Source organism: Camelus dromedarius, chromosome 29, assembly GCF_036321535.1.
Source record: "Camelus dromedarius isolate mCamDro1 chromosome 29, mCamDro1.pat, whole genome shotgun sequence".
Lineage (NCBI taxonomy): Eukaryota > Metazoa > Chordata > Mammalia > Artiodactyla > Camelidae > Camelus > Camelus dromedarius.
Genome location: NC_087464.1, coordinates 7,707,592 through 7,723,786, shown reverse-complemented (window position 1 = coordinate 7,723,786; position 16,195 = coordinate 7,707,592). Strand labels below are relative to the sequence as shown.

The 16,195-nt window shown below is 46.4% G+C and overlaps 2 protein-coding genes across 5 annotated transcripts in view; one reads left to right on the top strand and one right to left on the bottom strand.

Annotated features, from left to right (window-relative positions):
- FAM169B (Protein) overlaps nucleotides 1–521 on the bottom strand; it is a 67,074-nt gene extending 66,553 nt beyond the window's left edge. For 2 of the 3 annotated variants that reach the window (XR_010378242.1, XM_064480541.1), the window contains exon 1: nucleotides 453–521. Coding sequence is in view for 2 of the 3 variants with exons in the window: in XM_064480541.1 (XP_064336611.1) it covers nucleotides 453–483 (31 nt within the window). In the remaining variant the exon portion in view is untranslated. The remainder of the gene's footprint in view (nucleotides 1–452) is intronic. The other variant, XM_064480542.1, reaches the window with a different exon arrangement.
- Nucleotides 522–6,320: 5,799 nt separating this feature from the next.
- The window catches only part of PGPEP1L (pyroglutamyl-peptidase I like), a 33,092-nt gene continuing 23,217 nt past the window's right edge, over nucleotides 6,321–16,195 (top strand). The window contains exons 1-2 of one of the 2 annotated variants that reach the window (XM_064480540.1): nucleotides 6,321–6,417; nucleotides 13,944–13,996. In XM_064480540.1, the coding sequence (XP_064336610.1) occupies nucleotides 6,369–6,417; nucleotides 13,944–13,996 (102 nt within the window). In that variant the 5' untranslated portion in view covers nucleotides 6,321–6,368. Of the gene's footprint in view, nucleotides 6,418–7,208; nucleotides 7,601–13,943; nucleotides 13,997–16,195 lie in introns of those variants that run through there. The other variant, XM_010985353.3, reaches the window with a different exon arrangement.

The following is a 16,195-nucleotide window of genomic DNA, read 5'->3' as shown; positions in this document are numbered from 1 at the left end:
GAGGGGGCGACAGGGGCCCGCAAACACCCGAGCCGCTTTACTCAGCCCTCCCCACCGTGCGGTTCCCATTTCACAGACAAGGTCACCAAGGCTATGGGAAGGCACGGGGCTCGCCAGGTCAGGCCGGGAAGGAGGTGACCAAGACCTCTCTGGGGCTGCCCCTCCCGCGGGTGAGCGCCGGAGCCCCGCGGGTCTCGCCCCCGACATCCCAGGCCGCCCGCCATCTCGTTCCCTGGCGGCGACAGGTGCGCGGCTCGCGGCGCCCGGGCGCCAACTCCGGGGAAAGTTTCCCTGGCCCCGGCGCGCTGTTTACGATCTCATTTTGCAGCGCGGGGGCCGGAGCTTTCGGACCTGCCCAGCCATTGAAACCCGAGACGCGGGGTGGGGCCCGCGCGGCCGCCGGCCAGGGAGGCGGGCGGGCTCGGGGCCGGGATGGCCCCGGCTCCGCTTACCTGCAGCTCGGCGGGTGGCCTCCGCCTCCATGCTCCGGTTCCCGCCGCCCGCGCCCCGCTGCCTGCTGCCCCGCCCTGCCCACTCCCCTCCTTTCCCCTCCCCTCATCCTCTTCCCTTCCCCTCCCCCTCCCCGTCCTCCGGGGCCGCCCCGGCCCCTCCCCAGGCCTGCCGGGTCCTGGGTCCCCACGGCTGCCCCGCCCTCTCCGGGGGTATCCCTGCCACCCTCCCCCGCCCCCTGCCCCGGGGCCACGGATTTTCTGTCCTCTCTAGAGACTCGACTCCCTACACAGTTTGCAAAGCGAGCTCCCCACCTCCTAGGAATACTTATTCCTCTTACTCCGGTTGGAAGAGAAGCTGTTCGCAGCCCCCGCCCCCGCCAAGTGCCCCGGGCCTAGAGTTGGCAACCCCCTCTCTGAGCCCCTTCCCTCTTCCTTCTACTATTTCTAGTCCTATGAACAAGAATCGCTTGTTTATTATCCCTTTTCAAAAATTTGCACAGTCGAAAACCAGCTCAAAGACAATGAATGGAACCCATAACGGAGGGCTTCCCGGTATGTTTTCTGCCCATTTCAAAGTCTTTTCCGTTTTTGGTTTTTTTTTCCTGACAACCGTAAAGTGCTTTTTCTGATATAACTGATAACTTTATTTATTAAATGATCAAGCTTGTACTCACTTAAAATATCAAAATTCAATGAGAGGCAATTGTTTCTCTAGTATTTCTTCTTGGCCTGTTTCAAGGTGTTTTCTACGGGGGAGGTGGGGAGCAGGGGTGGTTTTAAAATGCCAGTGGCCTTGGAACCCAAAGGCCTGTGGTCAGTCAGCTGGCACCTTCACTCTTAGGTTGGCAGCTCTGTAGTTTACCCTTCTGGACTGGCTCCCTCAAGCTGCATCCTCTGCCCCCAGGATGGGTCTAGAACTCATTTGCCCCTCTTCTCCCTGCGCCCCAGCAAATAGTGGCTCGGGGGAGCCTCCCAGCTACTACCCACCATGCAGCCACTCCTTAGGAGCAGCCCCTATCTGAGGAAGACTGGGACACCCCATGCAGAGGATGAAAAATGGCCCCAGTGCTGCTTCCATTTCACGTTGCTTCTGTGTGTATTTACTGTGTCCCAGAGCTGGAGGATCCCCTGAGAGCCACCCTGAGTCATCTCCAGTCAGTCTGAGATTTCATTTCCTACAGTGATGAAAACACAGAGGTCCTTGGGTGACAGCATTCAGGACACTTAACTCCTCCAAACACTTTGTTTTCATTCAACACATACTTATTAGGCAGTGAACAAAATGGACAAAAATTTGCTCTGACAAAGGTTACTTTCTGGGCAGGAGTGGGCAGGAGATAAAGAAAACAGAATGGTATATTAAATAAGAGCTAAGGAAAAAAACAGAAAGGGGATGGGGGTTTACAACCTTAAATGAACTGTTAAATTGTAAGCTGTGTTGGACAACATTTGAGCAAAAACATGAAGAAAGTGAGGGAGTTAAACATGTGGGAAGGGAAAATGTCAATGGCTACAGCAAGTGCAAAGGCCCTGAGGTAAGACTCAATCTCTATTTTGACCCCGGAGCCTTTGTTGAGCACCTGATTATTGGGGATGTTACTTAAGCTGTTGGCACATAAGGCTAAAGATTTATTAATCTCTGCTGTTACTTTTAAGTTTTTGTGTTGTTTTTTAAATTATGTAGTACCCAAATACATGTTCCAAGAAAGAAGGAAAGAAAGAAAGAATTACAGCCTGAAAAGTTCCTGTTTCTCATTTAACTCCTGTTCCAAAGTCAGAATTTAGTCAAATACGTCCTCTTTTATAGTTTCTGGGTTTTCTGTCTTGCTTGGGGTGGACTGAAACCACCCCAAAATTAAAAATAAGCTCTTCTATATTTTCTTTCAATATTTATATTGTTTTGGTCTTTAGATTTGAATTTTAAATCCAACTAGAATTTTTTTATGTAGATGGCCTAAGAAATAGATCTAGCTATAGCCAATTGTTCCCACACCCTCAAATGGTCCATTCTTTCCTTCACTAATATGAAGTACTTCCTTAATCATATATTAACCATCTCGTTTTATTAACCATTTTACTATTTCTACAATAACACTATTTTAATTACCAAGCTTTATCACAAGTTTCAGTATCTGGGAGGATAAGCCCTCCCTTATCAAATAGTGCAACGAGCTAATTAAGGAGACTGGGGTTTGACTGAGATTGCATCTAGTTTTGAACATTAATTTACAGGACAGTAACATCTTTAAAGTTTTGAGTCCTCCCATCAAAGAATATAGCATACCTTGGTTTAGTTGGGTCTTTTACTTTTTTTCCCCCCAAAGTTCTACAGGTCTTACAGATGGATTTCATGCACGTCTTGTTTGATTTATTCCTACATATTTCTGATATTTGTTGGCTACATTGAGTGGCTCTTTCTTTTCTCTAATTACATTTTCTAATCTGTTATTGATGGTATATAAGAAAACTACAAGCTTGAGTAAATGCCAATCTCACATCCAGCCACATTTATGAAGTCTGATAGCTTCTAAAGTCAATTATCACAGAACTAGGTAGGCAATCAGATTGCCGGTAAATAAGTTGTCGGATTTCTAAACCTTCCTCAGACCTACTCAATCACATGGCACTCAGTTCTAACACCAAAACTGCCTTTGAATCCAACAAAGAAAAAAAAGAAAAGTATTGCTTATATTTAAATAGGGGGCCTGGAGTGTGTTTTCAGTGTGGTCCTCCCTTCCTTCAACCAGGAGGCTGTTAAGCACTCTGCTGCATCCTCCATCTGGCCTCATTTATCTACACAGGCATTTCCTCAGTGTTAAGAACACAACTGTTCTAACCATTCCCAAGATATTTGTGAACTTTGAAAGAAAAATCCAGTATGTAAACAATAGGGCTAGAAAGCTACTGGATTTTAATAAATAAAACAATTCCTGTAGCTGCAGTTGTTGCTTTTCAGTTGAGAAGATGTGGTCCTTTAAAAAAAAAAAATCGAGACTTAGCAAAAATCAAAGAGAAAAATATAAGAAGAAAAATAGAGGCAAAATTTTCTCCTACAAAATGTAAAGAAAATATTACCCGATGATGTATCACAGCAAACTGCCAGAAAATTTAAAACATTAATTTTCAAGCTATTCATTCATATTTTGTAGATACAGTTATAAAAGCTAGTATCTTTCTATACCAGTTTCCCATGGAATGCTGGTCACTAACATTTTCCCTGATTGTTTTAAATGGTTTTAAATGGCTGTTTCAGAAAGTTACACAAGTCTCAGTTGCTTTTTTCAAGTAAGTAAATGCTATAAGCATTTGAGAGCAAAGCTTTAGTAGGAAGGTTAAAAATATGAATATATAGCATCTGAAACCTCCAAAAAACTGAAGTATAGCTTCAAAAGCCTTTCTCACCTCGGTCCTGGAGCCAATTCTCACCTAGGACAACCAGCAATTGCATATAGATGGATGAGAAAAAAATTTAATTGATAACTGCTTCAGTGAGATAATTCCACAGTGGTAAAAGTCATAAATACTATCATTTTGAAGACAAAAATGCCTGCCACATTTATTCAGAATGCACTTCTAATTTAACTCTGGGTGAACCCAATGAAAAAAGGGAAAGCAATGGCTTTTTTGAGGGAATATTCTGAGCTACTTAATCTTTGTTTTGATTTTAATTAAAATCTACTCATTTAACTATCTGACTGAAAATTTGTTCGTCTATATCACAGGGTCACTGTATCACCAGCCGGATCATGTTCCTTACAGGAGAAAACTTGTATTCGAGGGCAGGGTTTGGCAAACTGTAGTCCACAGCCTCAACCCAGCCCACCGCCTATTTCTGTGCACCCTGTGGACTAGAATAATTTCTACATTTGTGAATAGCTGAAAAAAAATCAAAAGAAGAATAGTTTGTGACAGGTGGTTGGTCATTATAAGAAATGTGAATTTCCGTTAGATAATGCTCGGTACTAAGCCACGCCCATTCATTTGCATATTACCTATGGTTGCTTTCAGGATACACCAGCAGGGCTAAGTCACTGTGACGGAGACCACGTGGCCCACAACGCCTGAAATATTTACCATCTAGCTGTTTACAGAAACTGGGTCTCCACCCTTGTTGGACTATTAAGCTGAAACGGCAAAGTAACGGGAGGGTGAGTCCCAGAAGGAACCTTAGAAGAGTAACATTTTGGGAGAACTTGTCAGTGCTTTGACAAGAGGCAGTCTGGCTAGAGTTCTGTTTTATGGTAAAGTAGCTGATCTGGAAGCAGTGATGTTTGACATAGAGGAGAGTTATTATTATTTATTATTATTATTATTGTAATCACCAGTACTTCTTGCTGATTGATTTATTTTCTCCATCTCCCAAGAGGAATTTGGCCAGTTTGATTGCACCTCATTTATGTCAAGTGTACGTATTCGTTGTAAGAGGTTTTTTGTTCTGCTGTTTGTGTTAGAGACAATAAACAAGCCTTTTTAATCCTTCTTCTTGCTTAAGCAGGAAGTCACAGCTTGCCAATAAGAAATTTAAAACAAATCCCACAACGTTTTATGTTTGGTTCAAAACAAGAACTATTTTAGGTCTTGGGATACTGTCATCTTGGCAACCCCACGTGTCCTCCCTGGTGAGAACACGTGCGCACTGCTGCTTGCTTTCCGGTTCACTGGAAGGGGGTCGCACCTTGCCCTCTTAATCCCAGAGTCAAATATGATTACAAATATTTTCCTCCCGGGACCCTAACTTGTAAGGAAGATCACTGTACTTTTTCTTAAAGAAGACATCTCTCTTGAGTTGCCTTATTTGTTCCCAGGCTTAATATATTTCATCGGCCTAAAGATTGTGTCTGACTTCGGCAAGTGTTAGAGACCATTTGTTTTTACAGTGGAAAAAGAAATAAAAGTGCAGATGTCGGACCTCAAAATCCATACTCCTCTGAATTGTTCTCATTTTCAAGAATGAGAATGTGTTTGTGTGTGTTTCCCCAGGGCGGGGACAAATACACTCACAGACATCTCACTGTGGCAAAGTAAAAATAGCTTATGTCTCTCCTTTTTTTTTTATTAATTGTGGAATTAGAGGCATTTTTAGGACAAAAGAAAATAAGTGAATTATGGGAAAGTGAAAATTCCAGGACATACTCCAGATGCAGTTAAAACAGAAATGGCTAATATCAAATCCTGAAAGAAAGTAAATAAAATTTGCAGCTTCACTATCAGAAAAGTAGCATTGTTAAAAACAGGCAGTCTTAGCAGTTGAGGCGTCTGGAGGCATGATATGTTAGCATCAGTAAACACAAGTTAGATACCCAGACCACGTTAGTTATGCTGATAACAGAGTTTGAGCTTAGCAGCAACCAACTTTACAAATATGGGCATTTCTAGTGACCTAATCTCCTTGTTTATAACTGTGATGGACAAGCAAAGCTTTCTTGGTACAAGGACTAGATAAGTGACATGAACCAGGGAAGCTGTTCCCCAGAGGAGGGTGGAAAAAACATCAACAGTGAGAATATGAGAAACTGGTTAATTGCCTTCAAACTTGGATTTTTGTTTTGTCTACCTTTGTCTCAAAATAAGGTACAACGCAAAGCCTTCTGCATCCCCTGCAAAACAAGGTGGCCCCAGCTTCCCAGAGCAGCCAGGGAAGGCCACTGGGGGCAAAAGCCACTTCCCACCTGTTCACTGCTGTAAATAAGCTTGCAGCCCACCCCAGGGACCAATTAAAAGGAATGGCCGTTGGTTCAGTGTCCCAGGCAGGCATCAGGTGGAGTCTAGTTTCTTGGCAGTGATCCCAATTCAGTATGGGTGGCGGGGGATACTGTTTGTTTGTTTGTTTGTTTTATCAGGGAGCCAATTAAGAAGATGGAAGCATGAGGTCACACCCTCTAATACACAGCACTCTGAATTTGGGGAAGCAGTGTGATGCTGGAGGGGTTCTACTGGTTTCCCCCAGATTCATGGCTACGCCCAGGTAAGGAAAGAGAATTGTGGTTTTTGTACCTCTTATTAGACAGCTTTTGTAAAAAGTATTTTTAATTTAAAAAGTTTTTTTTTTAAGTAATATATTCTGAAAGGTCAAGATGCTGCATAACATGGCTCCTTCACTAGAGGAACTAACTCCAAATGTTATCTCTTTAGTTACTCTGACACAATTAAAAAGGAGGGGTAGGGGAGGTATGGTAGAGCCAGGTGGCATTGCCAAAGCATTTAGTGGTGCAGGTAGTTAGTCAAGCGCCCTGTTAAGCACTGGTGGCAGGCAGAATGCGGGATGGTGAGAGCACAGCCTGGGAAGCCAGCGCAGACACTGCTGGCCATGTAAGCCCCCCCACCCCCACCCCCGAGCTGAGGGAGGGCTGGGGACAGTAGCTGGGGATCAGTAAGTTTCCTTCCAGGAAGCGGTACTGTGATCATCCCCATTTAGCAGCAAGGGGAAACGGAGGCACAAAGAGGTTAACTTGTCAGAGGACGTACAGCTTACAGGCAGGTGAAAGCAGGTGCTTTCAGCCATCACTTTTAACTGTAAGCTTCATCTGTGGTTTTGGTTTCTTTTTCCTTTTTTTTTTTTTTTTTTAAACATATTTTGCAGACTCAGTTTCAAGAGCTACCAAATTTCATCAAGTCAAAGTCTAAACAAACAACTTGTAGGGTCACCCAACATCCTGACTTTTGGGAACTGTATAGGTGGTTTCAGCACCTTTTTAACTCCTACCACACCCCACCCCGCCCCCGCCCAATCCCAGAAACCCCTTCGTCCCGAGCAAACCGGGATAGTCGGTCGCCATACTCGTGGCTCACGTTTGACCTTACGGACCAACAAAGTGACCCAGACCCAAGTGGTCAGGAAGACCCTGATGGTGCCCTGACCCTCTACTTGTCTGTTGCCACAGCCTCTGCATCCCAAGCTGGCTACTTCTGCTTTTAAGGGGCGTCGTCTTACATCCTCCTCCCTACACTAGAGTCTTCAGCCTTTCAGGGCCCCCCTAGAACACTGCGGGGTGGTCCCCCATGGGAGCCCGAGGCGTCGGACCAGAGGGGAGGGGCGCGCGGTGCTCCAAGCGCCCAGGGCCCGCCCGGCCTCTGACCCGCGCAGGCGCACAGGCGCGCTCCCCACTCCGGTTTCATGGATTCCCAGTCCAGCTGCGTGGTGGTGACCGGTAAGATGGTTTTTTGCTTTCCTTTTTGTTGCTGCTTTGAGCCTGACCGTGGAATGCGGACTTGTCTGATCCCAGTCATCAGCAGTTCCTTCGTGGGGAAAAAGAGTGGCAACTGGTGGTGCCAATAATTCCAGATGGAGCTAACTTCCTGCTCTGACCTGTTGAAAAACAGCCAGAGGGCGGAGAGTCTTTCCTGCTTATGCCCTGTCATTCACTTCAAGTAACTCTTAAGTGGCATACACGTAGGTGCCCACGTGTGGCTTGGGCTCGGATTTTGTCCTCAGCCCATCAGGGAGGAAGTGGAGGCTGACGCCTGCTGTCTGAGTCTCTGTGGCATCCATTGGGGTGAAGCTACATAGCAAGGGAGGAGGAGTGGGGGACCCAGAGAGGATAGGGTCTCAAAAGGCTGAGGGAGTCCATCTACAATGACCTAAAGGAGCACAACCCCGATCCCAACACTCCTCCCCCCTCCCCCCAAACTCCAGCGCTGTTAGCCACTCTGGGAACTATAAACACCCCCTGGGAGCCACCAGTTAGAAACCTTGAACCCCAAAAGGTCATCTCAGAAGGAATGGCAGTCGCCCACTGCTGCCTTTCACCAGCACATTCAGAATCAATTCCAGCCACCCCTAGTCATTGTCACAGCTGGTCCCTGGAGGGTTTGACTTCTTTACAAAGCTCTTTATTTTTAGGTAGACACATTTGGCATATTTGAAGTTTTTTGAATTGTATTGGATGAAGGAAACAGAGAGAGACAAGGGTTCCTGTGTGTGTGGAAAATTGAAAGTTACCTATCTTAATATTTTCAGACTATAATCAAACGCCAGTTAACTTTCTGAGAAAAACAATGTTCTTTTGAAAACCTTGTATCTCTCTTGTTCTCATTTGTGTTATTTTGGGTATTAGAGACTGGTTCAAATTACCCTTGAATTCCTAAGGAAACTGTACCCCTGATAAATGCGATACTTGTCACACATGAAATATGAATATTGAAGCACCGTGGCAAGCCTTATACTCACATGGACCCCTGCCTCTGTCCTGTCAGCCTGTGGTGTACTGGCAAAGTCTGGATTGTTTGATGAAGTACCTGATAATCAGCCGTGATTTGGGAATGCCCACTGGCTTCCAGAGTGTGAGCTTCCTTTATTAAAAATGCTCTGAGCTGCCAGGGGCAGTCTTTTCATTTAATTGGATTTGCTTCCCGTGTAAATCTCGCCAAGACAATTGGCACATAGACAGATGGTGGGGGAACAAGGGCTCTGACAAACTGCTTCAAGATCAAGGCATTGGGGCTGGCACCAACAGTGACAGTGGGAGATCAAGAAAACCTGCTTCCCTCCAAAGGGCCTCTCTTGATTCCAAGAGATTTCTCCAGCCCCTTTTCTGCAAGTTCCACTCGAGGGCCTGCCAAGTTTAAAGGATAAGGTTTGACCCTGCAAAACTAGAGCTTCAAACCTTCACTTGCGGAATTGTTTTGACTAATTTAAAACAGATAAGAGATGATCTGAATAAGCTGATCTATGATTCTAAAGTAGAAAGCGATTTTTTTTTTTTTGGTATTGCTACATTTTTAGCTTTCCTACAGTCATCCCAGGAGGTACCTAGTTTCTCAGTAACTTTTCCTTGATCTCAGTATTTTCCAAAACCTTTTTTGTTTGTTTGCTTTGCTCAGCAACTACAGTCTTATTTATTCTATAGGATTCAGTCAAAGTCAGAGGACACCACTGGCTTCCCAGGACATCCTGTCCCAAATTTTTCTATTCCTTGAGAAAGTTTTACTCTTTGTGAGTCAGATTTGTTAGACTCTAAGCCCAGAGGTTCAGGAACTTCAAAGGGCCAGTCCTCTCTGGACCTGGCTCCTGCTGGAAGGCCTGAGGTCTGGTGAGGTGGGGTTTCAGACATTGATATTTAATCACAGCTCCTCCCCATCTCAGAATTTGATGATCTGAGAAATAACATCTCAGAAATCAGATAGATGGGACTCAAAACCCCCGCTGGGTTCCAGGTAAAGCTGAGTTGGAGAATGCACCTCTATCCGCAGCTCGCTGCTTACCCTGAAATGAGTCCCCCGCCCATCACCAGCCAATGTGACAGCAGCTGACCTCCCGTATGGGGGCCAGGCAGGAACTGCTGAGCCCTGAGCATGGGCCACACTGAAGGAGTGATGGAAAAAGAGGCCCCCAGGGTCCTGGCCCCTCCTCCTAGCCACACCACCCTTAAGGGCTTGTGATGGTGTGTCTGTTTCATGTGTCAACTTGACTGGGCCGCAGCATGCCCAGATATCTGGTTCAACGTTATTTCTGGCTGTGTCTTTGAGGGTGCTTCTGGCTTAACATTTGAGTTGGTGGACTCAGTAAAGCAGAGGCCTTCCCCATTGTGGGTTGGCCTCCTCTAGTCCACTAAGGGCCTGAATAGAACAAAAAAGCAGAGGAAGGTTGAATTCTCTCCATCTAAAGGCATGAACTGGGATAGCAGTCCTCTCCTGCCCTCGACCTGGTGCTCCTGGTTCTCAGGCCTTCGGCCTCAGAGTAGAATTTAATCCACCAGTTTTCCTGGATCTCCAGCTTGCAGATGGTGGACCTCTTAGCCTCCATAAGGCAGTACCTTATAATAAATCTATTTCTGTATATATGCAGACACACACATACACCCTCACACTCTCTCTCTCTCTAGTGCAGGCCTCTCAGTTGTTTCTGGAGAGAGAAATAGAGGCCTAAAGTCCAGGGGAAATCTCAGGATGGAAAAGTTAGGATGGGGCCTCTGAGTCATTGTCACGGTGCCCGGGCAGGGGGCTTGGGGCTGAGAAGTGGTGCCATCAAGTGATCAAAGAGAATCAGGGGAGAGCGAGGGCCTAGCTGGAGCCCATCCCACACTGCACAGAGAGACAGCAGAAAAGGATTCAGCCTTTGTGGAGTACCTACCAGGTTCTGGAAGCAATGCATGCTGTACGTGACATTGTTTAATCCGTACGTACAGCGGTCCCAGGAGATACATAACTATAACGTCAGTGGAGGTGAACACTGACGCTGCTTCCTGTGCCCCAGCAGTATTGCAAATCTCCATTTTATTCACTCATTTAATCCTCACAACAACCCTCTTAGATGATCAGAATTAGTCCCCATTTTACAGATGAGAAAACCAAGGCACTGAAGCTAAGTAACTTGTTCAAGGTCACCCAGCTGCTAAGCGGCAGGGCTGAGATGCAACAGCAAAAGCCTGACCCCAAATGCTGAGGTCTTGACCCCTCTTGGCTGCCATTGGGCCATGGCCTGAGCTTTGGAGAGGCCATCGCGCAGTGTGGGTGCCTTAGAAATGAGCAGCCACTACACTGAGAGGGTGACAGAGTCCCAGGATGAGGCCTTTCCCCAGGCCAACAGGAAACCTCTCCTAAACTAGTCCCAGAGGGAGTCTGCTCTCCTCCCCAAACAAAATTCTACCTAATTGCCTTTTATTAGAAATCTTCATTGCCGTTAAATTACGTAATAGTGCACAGTGTAAGTGTCCCCAGTTCCAGGAACAAGCCCTTCCATCCGCACGCCTCACCCAGAGGCCCAGGATCTTGCCCCCGCCCAGAATGAGGCCTCCCCCACTAGGGCCAGCCTCTTCCGGGGCTCACCTCGCCCCAGCTCACCCCTCTTCCCCCACTCCTCCAGAAGCCTTTCCCCAACCACCCCCACCCTCCCTGCTCTCTCCCCCTTTAAAGTATTCTGATCCTAGTTGTTCAGAGCCTTGCTGCTCAAAGTGTGGTCTAAGGGCCAGAAGCATCAGTACCCGTGGGAGGCTTGTTAGGAAAGCAGACTCTCCAGCGTTACCCCAGACCCACCCAGTCAGATTCTACACTTTAGCAAGATATACATGCATATTAGCATTTGAGAAACCCTGGACCAAATCACCCACTTTTTAAAGTTTTAATTTTGAAATAATTATAGATTCACAAGAATTTGCAAGGAAATGTATAGAATGGTCCCTGCATTTTTCACCCAGCCTTCTCCAGTGTTGACATCTTCAATATTAAAGCTCAGGTATTGACATTGGTATAACTCAGCATGTGTGTGTGTGCATGTGTGTGCGTGCACCCGTGCACAGCTCTATGCAGTTTTATCACATGCGTAGCTTTGAGTAACCACCACCGTCAAGGTAAACTGTACCAACATCACAAGGCTCCCTCGAACCACCCTTTTATAGCCACACCCACCCTCTTCCCCCATCTCTTAACTCCTGGCAACTGTTCATGTTTATGCTGATAGATATAAATTATAATTTATAAATATTGTGTAAGTGGAATCACGCAGTATATATCCTTCTGAGATTAGCTTTTTTTCACTCAGCACAATTCCCTCAAGATTGATCCAAGTTGTGGATGCCAATAATTCCTTCATTTTTAAAGCAATTTGTTAACAGCTTATTGAGGTATAATTCACATGCTATATAATTCACTCATTTAAAGTGTACAATTCAGTGGCTTTTAGTATGATCACAGAGTTATGCATTTATCACCACAATCAATTTTAGAATATTTTCATTACCCTAAAAAGAAGCCACACTCCCCTTAGCTGTCACTCCCTAATCCCCATCCCCACTCCCCCAGGATACACACACACACACACACACACTCTCTCTCAAGCTCTAGACAACCACTATTCTACTTTCTGTCCTTATAGACTTACCAATTCTGGACATTTTACATAAATGGAGCCTTACACTGTGTGGTCTTTTGTGACTGGCCTCTCTCACTGAGCATAATTTTTTCAAGGTCCATCCATGTTGTGACACGTATCAGCACTGAATTTCTTTCCATTGCTGAATGACATTCCATTGTATGGATGATACCACGTTTTGTTTATCCATTCACCAGTTGATAGACACTTGGGTGGTTTCCACTTCTTTTTCACTGCTGAGTAGTATTCCATGATCCAGATGAACCACAGTTTATTTAACTATTCATCCACTGAAGGACACATTGAAGGACACATTTCTATGGGTTAGTACCAAAAAAAAAAAAAAGAGAGAGAGAGAGAAGAAGAAGTTGTGAGAAGATTGGTGTAGAAGTTTCTATGGGAAAATAAGTTTTCATTTCTCTGGGATGAATGTCCAGGAGTGCGAGTGCTTGGAAGTCCACTTTGAGTTTTAAAAGAAACTGTCAAACTACTACCCAGAGGGGCGGGACCGTTTTACATTCCCACCAGCAATGCACACGTGACCCAGTTTCTCTCCATCCACGTCAGCTTTTGGTGTTATCAGTATTTCTATTTTGGCCACTCTCATAGAAGTGTGGTGACATCTCGTTGTGGTTTCAATTTGCATTTCTCTGACACCTAATGACATTGCTCTTATTTGCCGTCCGTCTGTGCTCTTCAGTAAAACGTTTCTTCGTGTCTTTCGCCCATTTTCTAATTGGATTTTTTTTTCACGTTGAGTTTTGAGAGTTCTGTGTACATCCTACACACAGTGCTTTTGTCAGGTATGTGACTTGCAACTCTTTTCTCCCTGTCTGCAGCTTGTCTTTTTATCCACTCAGCAGGGTCTTTTGCAGAGCAAAAGATTTTCCTTTTACTGAGGTCCAGCTGATCAGTTTTTACTTTGACCGATCATGTGCTTGGTGTCAAGTCTAAGAACTCTTCACCTAGCCATGAGTCCCAAGATTTTTGTCCCTTCTTTTCCTAAAAGTTTTTTTTTTTCCTTTTTTTTTTTGTGGGATGGAGGGAGGTAAATGGGTTTATTTACTTATTTATTTTTAAATGGTGGTACTGGGTGTTGAACCCGGGACCTCGTGCATGCTAAGCAAGTGCTCTACCACTGAGCTACACCCTCCCCACTCCCAAAACTTTTTATTTTACTTTTTGCATCTAAGTTCATGATCTATTTTGAATTAATTTTTGTATGCAGTGCAGGCTGTGGGATGCATTCTTTTTTGCCTGTGGGTGTCTGTTCCAGCCCCATTTGTTGAAAGGCTGTCCCTCCTCCATTGAAATGCTTTTGCACCTTTGTTAACAAGCAACTGGGCACATTCATGTGGGTGGATCTCTGGGCTCTCTACGCAGTGTGCATTTTAACTGGACACATGTGCACACACTTTCTCCAGCCCTCCTATCTCAGCCATGGGTCCTCCTCCCCTTCCTTTTTGGCTCCCCCACAATGCCTCATGGAAGAGGACTCTGGAAATGCTCTCAGATTAGCAGGGTTGCAGGCCTCCATGAGAAAAGGGATGCGTGGAGTCCCCACAGGCCCGCAGTGGCCCCAGGAACCACAGGACGTTCCCAAGGAGGTGCAAGGAGCAGCTCAGGTGTAGAGACACTCCGTCCTAAGGCCTGGCCTGGACAAACCAGGGTCTCTTTGGTTTCAGGTTTTGGGCCTTTCCGGCAGCATCTGGTGAATTCTAGCTGGGAAGCGGTGAAGGTAAAAACCCTCTGGGCCCAGACCCAGGGGCTCAGAGCCTGGCTGGTTCCTTCTGTGGTTCTGAGCCCAGCACGCAGGACCCTTGGTGACCCCGGGAGGGGAGAAAACCCACACCGGCAGCCTGGGACATGGCCAGCCTTTGGTCCTTGGGTCGTGGCTCCCCTGCCCCCTGGAGGCCCATCTGGCTCAGTGGTAAAGAAAACAGGCCGAAGGGCCACCCCTGGGAAGGGTGGGGAGTGGCTCTGCTGCCCTGAGGGCTGGGAACCCCTTCTGGCGGTCGGGTGTTGGGCAAGTCACTTCCCCTCAGTGTCCTCGTTCATGACAAGGGGGGATAGTAGCGCTGAAGTCACAGGGTGGTCCTGAGAAGTGAGAAGTAAGTACGTGAAGTAAGTAAGTGTGTATGTTTGTAAAAGCAGCTTTTTAAAAGCATAGTGCCTGTCACAGGGTAAGAGCTTAAGACAAGGTTCTTATTCTAAAAGACATGCCCTCATTTTTAAGGAGATGGTCAGGAGAAAGCACCTCCTCAGACAGGGTGTAAGGAGGGGTCTCCTCTGTAGAGCCCACCTCTCCTGCCTGAAACTCGTGGCTCCCTCGTAGCAGGCCCCACACGGTGTCACTGAGAGGCTCAGAGCGCAGCCGGCTGTTTATTCACACTTGGCCATCAATTTCATGCCTCTGTTCGATGAAGCCAGAGGTGGGGCCTTGGGTCTACTCTCAGAGGTTCCCAGTCGAGCTGAAAACGCAGCAGAACCACTTGAATCAAGCACTTGCAGCCACTGTAGCATCGATTTTCTAGCCTGTCTCACAGATGTGGCCAAGGAAACTCTCCACTCTGGAGTTAGAGCTTGGGTTTTGTTTTTTTTTTTTTTTTTCAACCAGGGAAAAAAGCTCAGAGAGCCCCAGACTCACTGCCAAGCTTCACTGCTGCACACAACATACCAGAAAGGCCAAATCAGAGCTTTCATGGCTTCCTGCGTGTTTGCAGCCAGTTCCTCGAAAAATAGGACTTTTTCTGCTGAATCCCAGATGGCCCTGCGCCCTTGTTTTTGTAGCCTTGAGAATGGAGAAGAGCCAGGCTGCCTGGGTTCACCTCCCAGCTCCAACAGTTGCAACCTGTGGGTCAAGACAAGTCACCCAACTTTTCTGTGTCTCAGTTTTCTTATCTGTAAAGTGGGAAGGTTGTGATGACTGGGGATTAACACAAGTAGAACCCTCAGAACATCGCAGGCCAGCTGCCAGTGATCACAAATATCATTGCTATAACTGGGAAGCTGTTCTAACACTCAGTTTTCTCTTGTGGGCAAGTGGAATCTGACTTTGAAGCTCCACATGGGAAATGGAATGATGAGGAGGATTATTTGGGAGGCTCAAGATTCACCAATAAAGCTGGAGAATCAGGGCAGAAACAGAAGCAGGCTAGGGGTTTCCAGGAAGGGGCAGCAGGATGGCAAACTCGGTGCTCTGAGGGGCCCTTTCCCTGTGGATAAACTAGATAGAACTTCTGTATGCTGCCGGTTACACAGTAGTAAAGGAAAGCTCGTGTACATCGTACCATGCACGTAAATGCATCACACACACCGAGGGCTGCAGCCTGGAGCAGTGAATGATCGGCACCCCCTCACCCCATACACGCACACGCAAAAGGCAAGGGGGCAAATGCCATTGTCAAATTGTCATTAGCAAGGGGGATGGACCCAAGGGGGATAGATTCTTATTGTAAGCCAGACCCTTGAAAGGTGATCCTGTGGCCTCTAGCACCTCTGACTCTCGCAAAGCACATGCAGTTTCTCTTGAGGATTTAAAACCTCAGATTTTCCACAAACTAAAATGAACTAAACATTTATTTCCAAGCAGAGATCACCCAAAAGACCCCAATATCAGAGGGTTGCTCCAAATCAGAGGAAAGCCAAAGAAGTAACAATGTTGATATGAATATAAAACACTAAGTCAGCTCTTCCCACTTCAACCTGTACCTCTCCAGGTCCTGATTTGGAAGACAGCCTACTAAAACATGCGTCTCTTCCTGTTCCCGGTCCAGCTAGGTGCACTGTAATGCACGTTCTGACACTGACCACCTGGGGCGTACACAGACCCCCGCAGGTTAAAGGCAGCGTCCTCCCCAAGACTGCCCTCCCTTCAGACACAAGCTGCATTTCAGGGGTCCCCAAGTCACCTGTGCTATTGCCTGACTGTCAGTTC